This window comes from Hylobates moloch, unplaced genomic scaffold (genome assembly GCF_009828535.3).
Source record: "Hylobates moloch isolate HMO894 unplaced genomic scaffold, HMol_V3 SCAFFOLD_8, whole genome shotgun sequence".
In the NCBI taxonomy this organism is placed as follows: domain Eukaryota; kingdom Metazoa; phylum Chordata; class Mammalia; order Primates; family Hylobatidae; genus Hylobates; species Hylobates moloch.
In genome coordinates, this window is record NW_026652283.1 from 76,797,917 (window position 1) to 76,817,727 (window position 19,811).

General features: G+C 41.0%; 1 protein-coding gene across 50 annotated transcripts in view; it reads left to right on the plus strand.

Moving 5' to 3' along the window:
* PBRM1 (polybromo 1) overlaps window positions 1–19,811 on the plus strand; it is a 142,888-nt gene that overhangs the window by 26,786 nt on the left and 96,291 nt on the right. For all 50 annotated transcript variants that reach the window (XM_058442107.1, XM_032161330.2, XM_058442117.1 and 47 more), the window contains 5 exons: window positions 6,880–6,948; window positions 10,242–10,340; window positions 13,844–13,929; window positions 15,295–15,390; window positions 16,896–16,987. In XM_058442107.1, the coding sequence (XP_058298090.1) occupies window positions 6,880–6,948; window positions 10,242–10,340; window positions 13,844–13,929; window positions 15,295–15,390; window positions 16,896–16,987 (442 nt within the window). The remainder of the gene's footprint in view (window positions 1–6,879; window positions 6,949–10,241; window positions 10,341–13,843; window positions 13,930–15,294; window positions 15,391–16,895; window positions 16,988–19,811) is intronic.

Genomic DNA, 19,811 nt, shown 5'->3' on the forward strand with positions numbered 1-19,811 from the left:
CATTGCACTCCAGCCTGGGCAACAAGAGCAAAACCCCGTCTCAAATTAAAAAAAAAAAAAGGAAGATGTTGGGCCGGGCGCAGTGGCTCATGCCTCTAATCCCAGCACTTTGGGAGGCCAAGACAGGCAGATCACCTGAGGTCAGGGGTTTGAGACCAGCCTGGCCAACATGGTGAAAACCCATCCCTAGTAAAAGTATAAAAATTACCTTAGTGTGGTGGTGCGCGCCTATAATCCCACCTACTCGGGAGGCTGAGGCAGGAGAATTGATTGAACCTGGGAGGTAGAAGTTACAGTGAGCTGACATCATGCCATTGCACTCCAGCTTGGGTGACAGAGCAAGAGTCCATCTCAAAAAATAAATAAATAAAAGGAAGATGTTGGAGGCAGCCAAGAGATCCTCCTCACAGCAGCACAAAATGTATACGGTCTATCATTTTACATGATCAGAAGGTTGTGATTTTTATTTTTTTATTTTTATGTTTTTTGTTTTTTGATTGGTAATTATTTTTGGTTGTTTCTTATTGTGGTAAAGGATATGTATCATAAAATTTATCATTTTAGCCATTTTTAAGTGGACAGTTCTGTGGCATTAAGTACATTCACATTTTTATGCAGCCATCACCACTATCTGGAACTTTTTAGTCTTACAAAACCAAAACTCCATACCCATTAAACACCAAGTCCACTCTCCTCTTCTCCCAGCTTCTGGCAACCACCATTCTGCTTTCTGTCTATGAATTTGACTATTCTAGGTATGTCATAGAAGAAGAATCATTCAATATTTGTCCTGTGACTGGCTTATTTCACTTAACATATGTTCAGGATTCATCTATATTGTAGCCTGAATCAGAATTTCATTCCTTTTTAAAACCGAATAGCATTTTGTTATTTATATATAATACCTTTTGTTTATAAGTTTTTTGGGGTGTTTTGTTTTGTTTAGAGATAGGGTCTTGCTGTGTTGCCTAGGCTGACCTCAAACTCCTGGGCTCAAGCGATTCTCCCACCTCAGCCTCCCAAGTAGCTGGGTATACAGGCTTGTGCCACCGTGCCTTACTACATTTTGTTTACTCATTCATCTGTCAACGGACATTGGGTTGTTTCCAAGATTGGTAATTCTTCATTGATAAAATAAGCACCTTAACTAAACCTTATTTATTTATTTGTTTTTGAGACGGAGTCTCGCTCTGTCACCCAGGCTGAAGTGCAGTGGCGTGATCTTGGCTCACTGCAACCTCCGCCTCCCGAGTTCAAGCGATTGTCCTGCCTCAGCCTCCCAAGTAGCTGGGATTACAGGCATGCACCACCACATCTGGCTAATTTTTCTATTTTTTAGTAGAGACAAGCTTTCACCATGTTGGCCAGGCTGATCTTGAACTCCTGACCTCAAGTGATGCACCTGCCTCAGCCTCCCAGAGTGCTGGGATTACAGACATGAGCTACTACACCCAGCCTAAACCTTGCATTTTTAAGAGTAGAAACTTTTCTCTTTGTGTAGGAGACAGGGTAAGAGGAAGATAAATGAGTTCTTCCTCCTTTTAGTTCTCTTTGATCTCCTGGTGATGCTGAAAAAAGAAAAACGAATTAGGTACTCTTCTACCTGAAAAAGGAAGAGGTTTTCTAGACAAGCGAGACCTTTAAAAAGTATCAGAGTTCCTTATGCCTTTACACCCAAAAGATAATTAACATATAGATTTGACTCACATTAGCCTATGAAACTGCATTTTCATGGTCTCAGCATTCTTATATTTCTAGGTAAGGATATACTTTCAGAAGTACTCTATGGTAGCACTTAGCCCTATTGTGATCATTTACTTTTCTGTCTACCTCCTTTTCTACTCCCTGAATTTCTTGAGGACGGTGACTGTGCTGTATTTACCTTTGTATTACTGTCTATAACTGGAACCCGATCCAAAGGATTGAATGACTTCAGATTACTTTGTACCCCATGCTGGGTGGTCGGTCATAGGTATGCAAGATGCTTGTTGACTGATGAGTAGCATGCAGCTTTCCTCATCAGTCATTGGCAAGACTAGTTATTTAAAGATGTGTCTTGACTAGCTATAAGATAGTTACAACATTAGAAATAAAGCAACTGACCACTGCTGTCCTATGTGTGAATCTTACTAGAAAGATATAATTATTAATATTGGCTATATGACTTAAAATTTTAAGAAAAGGAGAGAACAGTATGATGATTCTCTAGAGAATTAAACATGGAATTACCATATGATCCAGCAGTTCCACTTTGGATATATACTCCAAAGAAAGTGAAAGCAGGATATTGAAGAGATATTTGTATACCCATATTCATAGCAGCGTTATTCACAATAGCTAAAAATGGAAGCAACTCAGGTGTCTATCAGTGAATGAATGTATATGTGACATATACATACAGTGGCATATTATTTGGCGTTAAAAAGGAAGGAAATTCTGAAACATCCTACATGGATGAACTCTAAAGACATTATTTTAAGCAAAATGAGCCAGTCACAAAAGGACAAATACTGTATGATTTCTTATATGAGGTACCTAGAATACTCAAAATCTTAGAGACATAAAGTTAGAATGGTGGTTGCCAGGGGCTGGAGGGAATAGGGAGTTGTTTAACGTGTACAGAGTTTCCATTTTGCAAGATTAAAAAGTTCTGGAAGTGGATGTTGGTGATAGTTGCACAGCAGTGTGAGTGTACCTAATGCCACAGAACTGTACACTTAAAAATGGCAAATTTCATGTTACTACATGAAATTTATTTTATTACGGTAAAAAAAATTATAAAAGAAGTACAGGATAGGTGTAGTGACCCACACCTGTAATCCCAGCGCTTTGGGAGGCCAACATAGCTGAGACTCTGTCTCTATAAAAAAAATTTTTTTAATTAGCTAGTCATGGTGGTGTGCACCTGTAGTCACAGCTGTTTGTGGGGGCTGAGTTTGGAGGATCACTTGAGCCTAGGAGTTCAAGGCTGCAGTGAGCTGTGATCATGCCACTTCACTCCAACCTAGGCAACAGAAAGAGACCCTGTCTCTTTTTCTCTCTCTCGCTCTCTGTCACTCTCATTCACACACACACACATACACACAAAATAGAAGTACTGTCTTCGCTCAAGATTTATTCTTACCCTGCAGGAGATAATCAGTGATGGTCAAATCAACAACAGTGATTTGGGGCAATGAAACATCAATAATTAGTTCCCCCCATTCTCCCTTCAAGGTCACATTGAAGGAGCTGGTTGGGAAAAGCAGGTTTCTTTTTTTTTTTTTTTTTTTTTTTTTTTGAGACGGAGTCTGGCTCTGTCACCCAGGCTGGAGTGCGGTGGCGCGATCTCGGCTCACTGCAAGCTCCGCCTCCCGGGTTCACGCCATTCTCCTGCCTCAGCCTCTCCGAGTAGCTGGGACTACAGGCGCCCGCCGCCACGCCCGGCTAATTTTTTTGTATTTTTAGTAGAGACAGGGTTTCACCGTGGTCTCGATCTCCTGACCTCGTGATCCGCCCGCCTCGGCCTCCCAAAGTGCTGGGATTACAAGCGTGAGCCACCGCGCCCGGCCGGGAAAAGCAGGTTTCTATTGGTCCCTCAGGGTGTGACAATTTGAAAGACAACAAGGATTGAGACCTGAAGGGGCAGGGCAGTTTTCACCTTTCCTTAGTAAGTCCATCCCAAGCAGGCTGGCTGCATGGGAGAGGTAGATTGGGAATTTGTGGGATTGGATGACTTCGAATTACTTTGTACCCCATGCTGGGTAGCCTTGCCATAATTTGTCCTCTGAACTTTCTCTCAGAAGTAGAACTGGTGAAGAGAAGCGGCAGCAATGGAGATTGATCCAAGTAAAGGAAGATGTAGGGTTAAGAAAGTAGTGGTAAACTTAGGGGATAGATGAGATAAAGCAACACTGAGGTCATCTGTTCAGCCCAGTAACTGAGTGAAGGCTGTGGCTTTCTGTTTTTGTTGTTGCTGCTTGGGCTTCAGTAGGGTTTGAACAGGTAGGAAGAGCTGGGAAAGCACAATCTGACTTTCCCTGAACCCCTCCCATCTGATAAGACCAACTTTTGATATTTGGGCAACTTCAGTTATTTCCTCCAAGGAAGAAAATCTGTAGGAAAGCCTGAGGGCAGTGAGTGATTCTAGGTTGTTGTGAAAGCTTCAAGGATATTCCTCAACATGTTCAACTTCTTGGGATGAGCTAGTATTTGATAAATCAGAAGTTAGTAATAATTTTGCTTCATTTCTTTTTCTTTTTTTTCAAGACAGTCTTGCGCTGTCACCCAGGCTGGAGTGCAGTGGCGCAATCTCAGCCCACTGCAACCTCTGCCTCCTGGGTTCAAGCGATTCTCCTGCCTCAGCCTCCTGAGTAGCTGGGATTACAGGCGCCGCCCAGCTAATTTTTGTATTTTTAGTAAAGACGGGGTTTCACCATATTGGCCAGGCTGGTCTTGAACTCCTGACCTTGTGATCTGCCCATCTCGGCCTCCCGAAGTGCTGGGATTACAAGCGTGAGCCACCATGCCTGACCAGAATTTTGCTTCATTTCTTTTTTTTTTTTTTTTTTTTTGAGATGGAGTCTCGCTCTGTCGCCCAGGCTGGAGGGCAGTGGCGCAGTCTCGGCTCACTGCAAGCTCCGCCTCCCGGGTTCACGCCATTCTCCTGCCTCAGCCTCTCCGAGTAGCTGGGACTACAGGCGCCCGCCACCACGCCCGGCTAATTTTTTTGTATTTTTGGTAGAGACGGGGTTTCACCGTGGTCTCGATCTCCTGACCTTGTGATCCGCCCGCCTCGGCCTCCCAAAGTGCTGGGATTACAAGCGTGAGCCACCGCGCCCGGCCTTTTTTTTTTTTTTGAGACAGAGTTCTGCTCTTCTTGCCCATGCTGGAGTGCAGTGGTGCAATCTCAGCTCACTGCAACCTCCACCTCCCAGGTTCAAGCGATTCTCCTGCCTCAGCCTCCCAAGTAGCTGGGATGACATGCATGCACCAACACACCAGGCTAATTTTGTATTTTTAGTAGAGATGGGGTTTCATCATGTTGGCCAGGCTAGTCTGAACTCCTGGACTTTAGGTGATCCACCCACCTCAGCCTCCCAAAGTGCTGGGATTACAGGCGTGAGCCACCATGCCCAGCCATGCTTCATTTCTTTAACAAAGTTTCATTCAAAAGGTATTTTGTTTTGAAAAAACTTACTTTGACTGAAATAAGCAGAAGCATCAAGTTAAACATGAAGCTAACAAATTTTGCAACCTGATTTCTTACAGATCCTTATGAAAGTTTATGTGAATATTATATAATAACGTTATTTAGATTGCAAAATTAAAAGAGCTTGTAACAAACTCCTGAAGAGCATTTCTTTTACTTTATTTCTACGCATAGATATCTGGGGACCTTAAATGAAAAATTGTATAATTCTGTGAATTTAGAATTTTTGTTTGTTTTTTGAGACGGAATCTTGCTCTGTTGCACAGGCTGGAGTACAATGGCGTGATCTCGGCTCACTGCAACCTCCGTCCCCTGTGTTCAAGCGATTCCCCTGCTTTAGCCTCCTAAGTAGCTGGGATTACAGGCACACACCACCATGCCCGGCTAATTTTTGTATTTTTATTGGAGACGGGGTTTCGCTATGTTGGCCAGGTTGGTCTTGAACTTCTGACCTCAAGTGATCCAGCTGCCTCAGCCTCCCAAAGTGCTGGGATTACAGGTGTGAGCCACCGTGCCTTGTTGAATTTAGATTATTTATTTATTTTTTTTTGAGGTGGAGTCTTGCTGTGTTGCCCAGGCTGGAGTGCAGTGGCACGATCTCGGCTCACTGCAACCTCCGCCTCTTGGGTTCAAGTGATTCTCCTCCCTCAGCCTCCAGAGTAGCTGGGACTATAGTTGTGTGCCACCATGCCCAGCCAATTTTTTTTTCTATTTTTAGTAGAGACAGGGTTTCACCATGTTAGCCAGGATGGTCTCAATCTCCTGACCTTGTGAACCACCCGCCTCGGCCTCCCAAAGTTCTGGGATTACAGGTGTGAGCCACCGCAGCCCTGCCTAGAATTTTTTTTTTTTTTTTTTTTTGAGACGGAGTCTTGCTCTGTCGCCCAGGCTGGAGTGCAGTGGCGCAATCTCGGCTCACTGCAAGCTCCACCTCCCGGGTTCACGCCATTCTCCTGCCTCAGCCTCTCTGAGTAGCTGGGACTACAGGCGCCCGCCACCACGCCCGGCTAATTTTTTGTATTTTTAGTAGAGACGGGGTTTCACCATGGTCTCGATCTCCTGACCTTGTGATCCGCCCGCCTCGGCCTTCCAAGAATTTTTTTTTTTTTTTTTGAGACAAAGTCTCTTTCTTGTCCCCCAGGCTGGAGTACAATGGCATGATCTCGCTCACTGCAACCTCCGCCTCCCTGGTTCATGCAATTCTCTTGCCTCAGCCTCCTGAGTAGCTGGGATGACAGGTGCCTGCCACCACGCTCGGCTAATTTTTGTATTTTTAGTAGAGATTGGGTTTCATCATGTTGGCCAGGCTGGTCTTGAACTCCTGACCTCAGGTGATCCACCTGCCTTGGCCTCCCAAAGTGCTGGGATTGCAGGCGTGAGCCACCGCGCCTGGCCCCAGCCTAGAATTTTTTAAAACATTAAATTGTATGCTAGTTGCATAATAATAACACTCAAATACCAAGTTTTAACTCCTATGTCATGCTGTTGGATAGATCATGAAGCTTCTTAAAATTAAATTCTTTATGGTTCTGATATAATAAACGTGCTGTACAGCCATGTCTTTAGCCTTGAGTCTCACAAAGCTGCTTAATTGGTTGTTTGAACAACAGATTGTCAATGTACTTCCTTCTTTTCTCATTAGCTGAGTAGTTTAACTTATTGAGCATGCCTGGTTTTTTGTCTTCCAGCAATATCCAGATTATTATGCAATAATTAAGGAGCCTATAGATCTCAAGACCATTGCCCAGAGGATACAGGTATGAAGATGACCTTAAGTAAATGATTGTGGTTTAGAGCAGATTGGCCTATGATCTTTCCTAGGAGCTTTTAGAAAACAGAGAAGCTAGTTGTCTCTGTAAGGGGTTATTAGCAAATCATGTAAATAAATTAAAATAGTGTTACTGATTGTAGCTTTGGATTGCATCTTAGGACAAAAATTAAAACACATTGGTTACTGACATTTCCAATTATAAAAGATACATTTGTGACAAAAGCTTCGTTATTTCATTTTTAATTTTTTTTATTTTTTATTTTTGTGGGTACATAGCAGGTGTATATATTTATGGGGTACGTGAAATTTTGATACTGGCATACAATGCATAATAATTACATCAGGGTAGACGGGGTAACCTGTTGTTTATTTTTATCTGCTTCCAAATAGCTTTAGGATACGTTAGAATAAAAGCTACCCACAACGGATGTTAGAGTGATAGGTCAGTGGAATTAGATACTACTTTTTTCTCTTTGGCCCTCTCTACCCTACCCCTTCACTGTATCCCTAGCAGTAAATAGTGGCAACTAAACACTCACATAGACTTGCTATGTACCTAGCACTGTTTTAAGTGCTTTATGTGTATTAGCTAATTAATAAAACTCCACAGAGTAGTACTGTTATTATTCCCATTTTAGAAGTTAGAAAACCGAAGCACAGAAATGTTAAGTAACTTGCCCAAATCACCGCCTAGTAGGGAGAACTAGGATTTGAATCCAGACAGTCTAGCTGTAGTCTGTGTTCTCAACCCTTACACTTACTGTTTCTCTACAGAGTAGGTGCTTAATAAATATTAATTGTGTGACTGAGTGACTAGGATTTAAAATTTGATTATTAGAAGTAAGGGAAAGTGTAGGGAAAAAGAGCTAAATTGTACCAGAAATTGAGTATTTAGAGTAGAACTGATATGGTTCTTTTTCTAGCTCTACTACTTAACCAGCTATGTCACTTTGGTCAGGTGATTTGCCTGCTTCCTCTGCTGTATATTGCGTGTAGTATCGCTACTTTGCAGAGTCATAGAGGTTAGTGATAATATAGATAAAGCATCTCACATAGAACCTACAGCATGAGGTCCTCATAAATGTGAGTCACTGATCTTCCCAGGATAAGAAGGGTTTGCTGCTCCCAGGAGGTAAGGCAAAAAGGAAAACAGTGTGTTACATAGTTTCATTGAGAAATGAGACTGATAGCCACTGTGGTTTGCCAGGAAGGAGAAACTTCTTTGACTTTAAATTCTAAGAGAGTAGTAAAGAGTAACAGTGTTTAATTACTGGTACCACAGATAAATTTTCACAGAATGATAAAATACAGATTCCCTAATGTATCATCTTTTTTTTTTTAGGGGTTTTTTTTTGTTTTTGTTTTTGAGACAGTCTTGCCCTGCCACCCAGGCTGGAGTGCAGTGGCACCATCTCACCTCACTGCAACCTCCACCTCTTGGACTCAAGTCATTCTCCTGCCTCAGCCTCCCGAGTAGCTGGGATTATAGGTGCCTGCCACCAAACCTGGCTGATTTTTGTATTTTTGATAGAGACAGGGTTTCACCATGTTGGCCAGGCTAATCTCGAATACCTGACTTCAAGTGATCCACCCGCCTTGGCCTCTCAAAGTGCTGAGATTATAGGTGTGAGCCACCCTGCCAGGCCTCATCAGGTTTTTAAATCAGCCCAATAACTGCTACTGAGAATGATTCAAGTCTCCTAAATCCCTGGAATTTCTAACATCTGTGTAGGAGGATTATGTTTTCATAATCCTGGAAATTGAATCAGATCTTTAATCATCTCTATCTCAGCCCCAGTCTTCTCTTTTTGACTTCTCGCCTTACCTTGTCCTTTCTTCTTTCCAAAAGTCTCAGAGTCACCTTTTGCCATCACCCGATTCAAGGTCCTTGTCCTCTTATGTCCAAATTACTGGAATAATCTATTTTACCTCTCTGATGAAAAACTTTCTAGTCCTTTCTATATCTTGCCTCCTGACCTTGGCTTTCTTCCTACCAGTCCCCTGTTCAGAGACTTAATTCACTTGTTTTCCAATGCCTGCTAAAGCACGTCACAACTCCTTGTACCAGTTGAATAAAACTGACTCTGACTAATTTAAGTGGAAAAGGAATTTTTGAAAAGCATATTGGATAGCTCATAGAAATGTTGAGAAGAAAGGTTGAGGAACTAGCCTTTGGATACTAGGCAGAACTCAGGAACATCATGGCACAGCTGAGATCATGCACAGCCTCTTTGTGGTGCCATTGCTGTTACCACTGTAATTTGCCACTGTGGTCCCTGGATACTTGCTGCTCTACTGCTAGACTCTCCTCTACAGGAGTCAGGAATGAATTCCTGGCCATTGCATTAATCCCTCTAGACCCAAGCATGAATTAGCTGACCTGTGGTTATTTCCCCTTGCTCTGGCTGCCAGGCTGCTGGCAAAGTGACCATCTGCCCACTTTCATCCTCATTGTGGGAGGTAGAGCCCTCCCTTTGCCTGTGCTGATTCCCTCCATGTAAGAAGGATGTGTAGTTGTTGGTAGTCCCACGTGGCAAATAGCTACACTCCTTTGCCTGGCTTTCTGGATTCTGCCTTTTTTGTTTTTACCCTATCTGTGCTTATGGTTCTACCCTTCCCCACTTTCCATTGCACTCAGTTTGGTTTCCTTACTCTCTCTAGACCATGTCTTTTTCATTTCCGTGTACTTATCATTAGTCATGTGTGCCTCTTACCTAAAAGTGTGTCCGTCTTTCATTTCCTTTGTAAATTTAGGCAACTATATGAGTATTCCTGGGTTGTTTTGGATTGAGTGAGCCTTAAGATGTGACAGCTCTAGCACACAGTAGGTACTCAGAAAATGTTAGCCTCTGTGCTGGACTGATTTCATATTTTACCCTGAGTGGTTCATGTAACTAGAGGGAGTTTTGCTTCACACTATTAAATCCACTTTAAAGAATTAGTATTCATGAAGCACTTAGAACTGTGCCTGGCACATAGTAAACACTATGTGTTTGCAAAATAAAACTTTTACCTTATTTGACTTTTTAAAAATTGTAATTTATTTTTATGAGAATAATGCTGCTCTGGTTTTGTTACCTATCTCAAAAACTTACTTATAAATGAGTACAGTAATAATTTATGAAAAAGAAAATGACTTTACATGTTGTTCGTATGTGTACTTTCCAATAAAGTCTTGGAATATGGTGACAATTTAGAAATATGTGGGGTTCTTTTTTTAAAGGTTGTACTGATGAACTCTCATTAAAAGGAACTGCTTTATTTTGTTGTTTATTGTAGAATGGAAGCTACAAAAGTATTCATGCAATGGCCAAAGATATAGATCTCCTCGCAAAAAATGCCAAAACGTATAATGAGCCTGGCTCTCAAGTATTCAAGGTTAGTTTTGTTGTTGTTGTTGTTGTTGCTGTTTTCCTTGGTAATAGTAGATAGTTTAATTTAATGTCAGTAATTTTTATAAAACAACTTTATTGAGATATAATTCACATACCATGCACTTTACCCATTAAAAGTATTTAATTTAGGCTGGGCACAGTGGCTCACGCCTGTAATCCTGGCACTTTGGGAAGCCTAGGTTGGTGGATCATGAGGTCAGGCATTCCAGACCAGCCTGGCCAACATAGTGAAACCCCATCTTTACAAAAATACAATAATTAGCCAGGCGTGGTGGCAGGCGCCTGTAATCCCAGCCAATCGGGAGGCTGAGGTAGGAGAATTGGTTGAATCCGGGAGGCAGAGGTTGCAGTGAGCTGAGATTGTGCCACTGCACCATAGTCCGGGCGACAGTGCAAGATTCTGTCTCAAAAAGAAAAAAAAGTATTTAATTTAATGGTCTTTGTTATATTCATGGAGTTGGGCAGCCATCACTCCAGTCAGTTAACAGTCACCCTTTATGTCCCCCCAACTTCTCTAGCCCTAAGCAACCTCAAATCTATTTTCAGTCTCTGTGTTTGCCTGTTGCCATTTTACACAAATGGAATCATATAATATGTGATATGGATTTTTTGCGACTAGATTCCTTCAGTTAGCATAATGTTTTCAAGGTTTATCCATTTTGTAGCATGTGTCAGTACTATGTTCTTTTTATTGCAGAATAATATTCTGCTATAGGGGTATACTGTATTTACCCATTCATCAGTTGATAGATATTTGGATAGTTTCTACTTATTGGCTATTATAAATAATGCTGTTGTGAACGTTCACATATACATTTTTATGTGGACATATAAATACTACATATATATATATATATATATTTTTTTTTTTTTCTCTTTGATACATACCTAGGAATGGAATTGCGGGGTCATATGTGGTAACTGTATATTTGACTTTCTGAAGAACTGCCAAACTGTTTTCCAAACTCTACCATTTTACATCCCCACCAGCAATATCCAGGTGTTACCATTTCTCCACATCCTCACCAACACTTGTTTTCCATTTTTGTTTTTGTTCTTATTATGGATATCCTAGGGAGTGTGCAGTGGTATGGCATTGTGATTTTGATTTACATCTCCGTAATGATTAATGATGCTGAACATCTTTTTATTTTATTCTTTATTTTGATTTTTAGGTCATTCATATGTCTTTAGAGAAATGTTCAGATCATTTGCACATTTTTTAATTGTGTTACCTGTTTTTTTGTTGTTGAGTTGTAAGAGTTCTTTATATGTTCTGGATATTATACCCTTATCATGTAAATGGTTTTCGAATATTTTCTCCCATTCTCTTGTCTTTTCACTTTTGTAATTGTGTCTGTTGACACACAGAAGTTTTTCATTTTGAAGTTCACTTTATCTATTTTTTTCTTTGGTTGCTAATGCTTAAGTGTCATATCAAATAAATCATTGCCTAATCCAAAATCACAAAGATTTACACCTATGTTTTCTTGTAAGAAGTTTATAGTTTAGCTCTTAACGTACTTAGATCTTTGATCCAGTTTGAAGTAATTTTTGTATATGTGAGGTACATGTAAGGTAGGAGTCCAAATTCATTCTTTGATATGAGATATTATCCCAGCACTATATATTGAAAAGATTATTCTTTCCCCATTGAATTGTCTTGGCAACTTTGTTAGAATTCAGTTGACCATAGATGTATGGGTTTATTTCTAGATTCTTGTTTCTATTCCACTCACCTAAATTTCTGTCTTTATGCCAGACCTGGTTAGTTTTGAATCTGTTTTTTAGTTAAATATTGACTTATTCGCTGCATTTAAACTTCATAAATATGAAAAGCAGTCTGTGTAGTGCAGTACACAATGTAAAATGACTGTTTCATTGCTTTGCAAATTGCATCTTAGAAGTTTTATAGTTCTGTAATGAATAATTGCTTGTAGAAATTTATTGAATTAATCGTGTATCATTGGGAATTTGCCAGAGGAGACTCAGAAAATCTTTTGGGAATAAAATCATTTAAATTTTCTGAATGCTGACTCAAATACTCAAAATTGGTGTTGGTAGTTAGTGATAACTTTTATTTTTCATCTTTTAAGAAATTCTGAGAGAAAATCAGGAATGAACTATGAAGTCCTTGTATTCCTAGTCCCTAATAGGACATTTTAATAATATACAGTACTAATTGTTTGTTGTTACAGTTAAGAATTTTACGTTTGGGTCTAATTATTTTTTCTAACATAAGTTTTAAAGAGAAGGGAAACTTAAGCAAGTACATTCATTCTAAACTTGTGTATATAATCTTTAATCTTAGAAGTGCATCTTTATTTTGATTTTTAGGTCAGTGTACACAAGTAGAGTTAATTGTCCATAGTCCCTCACCTTATCTACGGTTTTGCTTTCGTATGGTTCTGAGGTCAGAAAATATTAAATGGAAAATTCCAGAAATAAGCACTTCATAAGTTTAAATTGCACACCATTCTGAGTGTTGTGATGAAATTCATGCCATCCACCTCTGTCCTATCCGGTCTCACCTGGGACATGAATCATTCCTTTGTTCAGCCTATCCACACTATATACACCACCTGCCGTTAGTCACTAAGTAGCCATCTCAGCTATCAGATCGACTGTTGTGGTATCACAGTGCTTATTTCAAGTAACCTTATTGTACTTAATAATGGCCCCAAAGCACAAGAGTTGTGATGCTGGCAATTCAAGAAGCTTTAAAGTGCTCCCTTTAAGTGAAAGGTGAAAGTTCTTAAGAAAGGAAAAAAAAAAAAAAGGTATGCTGAGATTGCTGAGATCTACAGTAAGAACAAATCTCCCTGCTGGGCACTGTGATTTAGGCCTGTAATCCCAGCACTTTGAGAGGGCAAGGCAGGAGGATCACTCGAGGCTAGGGGTTTGAGACCAGCCTGGTCTACGTGGTAAGACTCTGACTCCACCAAAAAAAAAAAAAAAAAAGATGAATCTGCTACTCATGAAATTGTAAAGAAGGAAAAAAAAGACGTTTCTGCTAGTTTTATTGTTGTACCTCAGACTACAAAAAGTTACAGCCACAGTGCATGAAAAGTGCTTCGTTAATATGGAAAAGAAATTAAATTTGTGGATGGAAGACATAGACAGAAATGTGTTCCAGGTTTGGTACTGTCCAAGGTTTCAGGCATCCACTGGGGGTCTTGGAATGTATCCTCCATGGACAGTGGGGCATTACTGTATTATACCATTAGATCTTTGTCTAAATATTACTTGACTAATCATGAAAGAACTAGTAGGCATTTTAACCTATATTTAATTAGTGATGACTTTATGAAGATAGATATTTTGGAAGCTTGTGGAAATGTTGGAGGATGCAGCTTTGTGGGTATTGAATGAAAGTCTGCTCCAAGTGGAAAGAGTGCCATAGAAGGTGCCCATTGCATGAGTTGGGGGCATTAAGCTGTCCTTTTATCTGTTCCTTTTTTAAACCAAGTAATTTTATCTTGACAGGATGCAAATTCAATTAAAAAAATATTTTATATGAAAAAGGCTGAAATTGAACATCATGAAATGGCCAAGTCAAGTCTTCGAATGAGGTAGGTTTAAGAAAATGTCTAGGCTGGGCGTGGTGGCTCATGCCTGTAATCTCAGCACTTTGGGAGGCTGAGGTGGGCGGATCATGAGGTCAAGAGATCAAGACCATCCTGGTCAACATGGTGAAACCCCATCTCTACTAAAAATACAAAAATTATCCAGGCGTGGTGGCATATGCCTGTAGTCCCGGCTACTCAGGAGGCGAAGGCAAGAGAATTGCTTGAACCCGGGAGGCGGAGGTTACAGTGAGCTGAGACCGCACCACTGCACTCCAGCCTGGTGACACAGCGAGACTCGGTCTCAAAAAAAAAAAAGAAAATGTCTAAAACCCTTATGCCTTTGTATTTGCTGAATTTTCTGGGTAGTGAAATCAATAAACATAAACACAGTTTTTGTTGCATTTCAAGATGATACAGTTGATATTATAATTCTGAAGATAGTAGTAACTCTTAGCCCCTTTGCTGCTGAAGGGCTTCATTTAAGAAGAAACATTTTTTAAAACTTTACATCACTATATACTTTGTACAAATATTATTGCTTTGTACAAATATGAATATATATACATATAATATATGGTATATATTAATATTACACAGAATAGATAATAGTATGATATTTATATATAATATTAGTAGTATACTTATTTTTGGTAAGGCTGTTTAGCAGGTATCAGGAGATCCAGTCTCATCCTGGCTTTTCCTTGTACTAGGACTCTGATTTTTTTTTGTTTTTTGAGACAGAGTCTCACTCTGTTGCCCAAGCTGGTGTGCAGTGGCACAATCTCAGCCCACTGCAACCTCCACCCCTCCCAAGTTCAAGCAATTCTTTTGCCTTAGCCTCCCAAGTAGCTGGGACTACAGGTACACGCCGCCATACCTGGCTAATCTTTTTGTATTTTTAGTAGAGATGGGGTTTCACTATGTTGGCCAGGCTGGTCTTGAACTCATGACCTCGTGATCCACCCACCTCGGCCTCCCAAAGTGCTGGGACTACAGGCGTGAGCCACCGCACCCGGCCAGGACTGTGATCTTGAACTAGTCTTAGTTCTAGGATTGCATTTCCCCCTACCTGAAATGGGAAGGTTCAGTGACTACTTTCAAAGCTTTCCTCTGGCCTTGACATTGTTTCAGTACCAGGTCCTCTGGTCACTGCAGTGACCAAAAGCTCTCTAGGACTAGCACTGGTCTGTTCTTCCCTGCAGAGTCCCCAGGGCCTAAAGCAGAATCTGCTGCATAGTAGAAGTTCAGAAGTATTTTAGCATTTCTATTTAGAAGAGAAGAAAATGGTTGTATGTGTGTTTATTTGTTTACCCAGCACTCTAATTTCAGCTACCAAGTTTCTAAGCTTTTTATTTTATCTCTGGATAGGACTCCATCCAACTTGGCTGCAGCCAGACTGACAGGTCCTTCACACAGTAAAGGCAGCCTTGGTGAAGAGAGAAATCCCACTAGCAAGTATTACCGGTGAGAAAAAGACTGTTTAGTCTGAGAGTTGGCCTGTGCTTATAAAGATAGGCATACTAGTATTTGCCCAGTGGCTATCTTGAAGGAATATTTTTGGGTATAGTTTGGTTGTTAATGAAAATCTGTTGTCAAATGGTTTATTTATTTATTTATTTATTTTTATTTTATTTATTTATTTTTTTTGAGACAGAGTCTCACTCTGTCGCCCAGGCTGGAGTGCAGTGGCACAATCTCGGCTCACTGCAAGCTCCGCCTCCCGGGTTCACGCCATTCTCCTGCCTCAGCCTCTCCGAGTAGCTGGGACTACAGGCGCCCGCCACCACGCCCGGCTAATTTTTTTGCATTTTTAGTAGAGACGGGGTTTCACCGTGGTCTCGATCTCCTGACCTCGTGATCCGCCCGCCTCGGCCTCCCAAAGTGATGGGATTACAAGCGTGAGCCACCGCGCCTGGCCGTCAAATGGTTTATTTAAAAGGTTGAGTTACTAGGTTGGGCACAGTGGCTCACGCCTGTAATCCCAGCACTTTGGGAGGTTGATGTGGGTGGATCACTTGAGGTCAGGTGTTCCAGACCAGCCTGGCCAACATGGTGAAACTCTGTCTATACTTAAAAACTACAAAAATTAGCTGGGTGTGGTGGCGGGTGCCTGTAATCCCAGCTGCTTGGGAGGCTGAGGCAGGAGAATTGCTTGAACTCGGGAGGCAGAGTTTGCAGTGAGCCGAGATCGTGGCACAGCACTCCAGCCAGGGCAACAGAGGGAAACTCCATCTCAAAAAAAAAAAAAAAAGATTGAATTACTAAAGTAGGCCTTATATCACCTCTCAGATGATGCTTAAGCATCATTTCTCAGGCAGTGTTTAATATTAGCTACCAATAAAATGTGAGGTTAAATCTAATAGGTTTTTTAAATTCATAATAGAATTTGTTTTTGTTTGTTTTTGATTTTTTTTTTTGAGATGAAGTTTGCACTCGCCCAGGCTGGAGTGCAGTGGCACAATCTCTGCAACCTCTGCTTCCTGGATTCAAGTGATTTGCCTGCCTCAGCCTCCCGAATAGCTGGGATTACAGGTGCCTACTACCATGCCCGGCTAATTTTTTGTATTTTTAGTAGAGATGGGGTTTCACCATGTTGGCCAGGCTGGTCTCAAACTCCTGACCTCAGGTGATCCACCCGCCTCGGCCTCCCAAAGTGCTGGGATTACAGGCATGAGCCACCACACCCAGCCTCGTAATAGAATTTGTATTGTAAAATATGAACATCTTAGAATTATCAGCAACTGTGACTGAGTTCTTATTTTCCACTCCCTCTTTTCTATGAGGAAAAAAATAGTTTCCTTGGCTAAGATTGATTATGAGGACCATTAAGTACAGAGATAAACTAAGGAGGCAATTGAATAGAAATTATTTTTCTTTTATCTTAACACTTTGTTAATAGTTCCTGTTCCCTGTAAAGTAACCTAATTATGGTAACATCCTTGTCTTCTAATTGCTTTTTTTTTTTGTAGTAATAAAAGAGCAGTACAAGGAGGTCGTTTATCAGCAATTACAATGGCACTTCAATATGGCTCAGAAAGTGAAGAAGATGCTGCTTTAGCTGGTAGGCATTAGGTTTTGACTAGTGAAATGCCTTCTTAGTGGATCCTTCTGGCTAAATGAAATTGCAGTGATTTTGTTCTGGCCTAGGGTTTGCTGGTTGGGAAGTACATGCTATTTTGTTGCATTTGATTGTACTCTGGTTGTCAGACCTATCAAAAGGTTAATGCTTTATCTTGTCTTAAAACTCATATTTGGGTAAATAATACTTCTGCAAAAATAATTGATAACTTAGCAGATCCCGGTTTAAAACCTGTAGTGATAAATAGTGAGTACTAGTAAAAGCATCAGAAAATCTCAGAAATCCACATTCATCTTAGGTTTTCAGGCTTTAGCTTATATTTTCAGTAAGCTCTAATTTCTTCTTGGCTTGTCTTTCCCTTAAGTTTGATATAATATTTTCCCCTTTACTATAGATTTTTTATGTGTAAAGATAAAATTTGTTTCATTAAATTATTCTGGTATATTCTTTTTTTTTTTTTTTTTTTTTGGAGGTGAAGTCTCGCTCTGTTGCCCAGGCTGGAGTGCAGTGGCGTGACCTTAGCTCACTGCAACATCCGCCTCCCGGGTTCAAGCGATTCTCCTGCCTCAGCCTCCTGAGTAACTTTACGCTCCACCACACCTGGCTAGTTTTTGTATTTTTAATAGAGACGGGGTTTTACCATGTTGGCCAGGCTGGTCTTGAACTCCTGTCCTCGTGATCCGCCTGCCTCGGCCTCCCAATGTGCTGGGATTACACCACGCCTGGCCTCAATTTTATTACTGAATGTTACACAACAGACTTCTCTAGTTGTATCTTGTTTTTAACTAAATCTCCTATAGAAATTTCATAATCACTATAGACTATTATGTATAAATTTACTTTTTTGAAACATTGATCTACAGAATTAAGTATTTTTTTATTTAAATTGGGCCTCATCTTATCAGAAATTGAAAAAATATTATCTTGTTAGCATTGTTTTTTACTGATTATAAAAGTGACACACAGCCGGGCACAGTGGCTCACACCTGTGATCTCAGCACTTTGGGAGGCTGAGGTGGGTGGATCACTTGAGGTCAGGAGTTCAAGACCAGCCTGGCCAACATGGTGAAACCGTGTCTCTACTAAAAATACAAAAAATTGACCGGGCATGGTGGAGCGCACCTGTAGTCTCAGCTACTCGGAAGGCTTAGGAAGATCACTTGAACCAAGGAAGTGGAGACTGCAGTAAGCCGAGATCACTCTGCTGTACTTCAGCCTGGGCAACAGAGCAAGACTCTGTCTTGGGAGAAAAAAAAAAGAGGTTATATGGCTGGTTACAAGAGACACATCAAATATAAAAACATAAGAAAGTTGAATCTAAAAGGATGGATGAGGCCAGGTGTGGTGACTCACACCCATAATCCCAGCACTTTGAGAGGCCTAGGTGGGAGGATTGCTTGAGCCGAGAAGTTCAAGACCAACCTGGGCAACATGGCAAAACGCTGTCTCTACAAAAAATACAAAATTTATTCAGGCATGTTGGTGCATGCCTGTAGTCCTAGCTACTTGGGAGGCTGAGATGGGAGGATCCTGAGCCCAGGAAGGTCGAGCCTGAAGTGATCACACCACTCCACTCCAGCCTGGGCAACAGAGTGAGACCCTGTCTCAAAAAATAAAAATAATAAAATTGGGCTTTTGTCTTGAAAAAAAGAAAAAGATGGCTGAAAGATACACCAGGCAAATAATAACCAGAGTAGCTACACTGACTTTTGATAAGATGGACTTTCAAACAGAGATCATTACACAGATAAAAAGGATTACCTAATGATGGTAGAAGGTTAATTTCATCAGCAAGTTAAATTGTAGAAGAGCTCAAAATATGTAAAACAAGCAGATGAAACTTTACAGAGAAATTCAAAACACTACCCTTAGTCTGGGAGCCGTCTTCTTTCAAGAGCTAAACAGAAAACCAATGAAGATAGAAATTTGAACACAGTTCTTCATGTAAGTATTTGTTTCCTATTGCTGCTGACACAGTACCACAAACTTAGTGGCTTAAAACAATGCAGGCTGGTACACTGGCTCACGCCTCTTATCCCAGCACTTTTAGAGGCTGAGGCAGGAGCATCACTTGAGTCCAGAACATAGAGACCAGCCTGCTCAACATAGAAACACCCTGCCTCTACAAAAAAAAAAAAAAAAAAAAAAAAAAATTTAAGACAGGGTCTCCCTCTGTCGCCCAGGCTGGAGCAGTGGTGTGATCTTGGCTCCCTACAACCTCTACCTCTGGGCTCAAGCAATCCTCCCGCCTCAGCCTCCCTAGTAGCTGGGACCACAGGTACTTGCCACCACACCCAGCTAATTCTACAAGAAAAATTTAAAAATTAGCCATGTGTAGCTACTCCAGAGGCTGAGATGGGAGGATCACTTGAGCCTGGGAGGTTGAGGCTACAATGAGTCGTGATCCCACCACTGCACTCCAGCCCTGCCTCCAAAAAAAAAAAGAAAAGAAAGGAACTTTAACAGGAAAGATCAATAAAGTCAAAAGTTATTCTGTTAAAACCCTGAATAAAATAAGTCTGAGGTGAGATTATCAAAAAGGAATAAATAAACAATATTGGCAGGGAGGAGAGCATACAGAGTTTTTAAAAAGAATGTGTGAATAAGGCCAGGCTTGGTGGCTCACGCCTGTAATCCTGGCACTTCTGGAACCTGAGGTGGGCAGATCACCTGAGGTTGGGAGTTCGAGACCATCCTGGCCAACATGGAGAAACTTCCCGTCCCTACTACAAATACATGTGGTGGCACATGCCTGTAATCCCAGCTACTTGGGAGGCTGAGGCAGGAGAATCGCTTGAACCCGGGA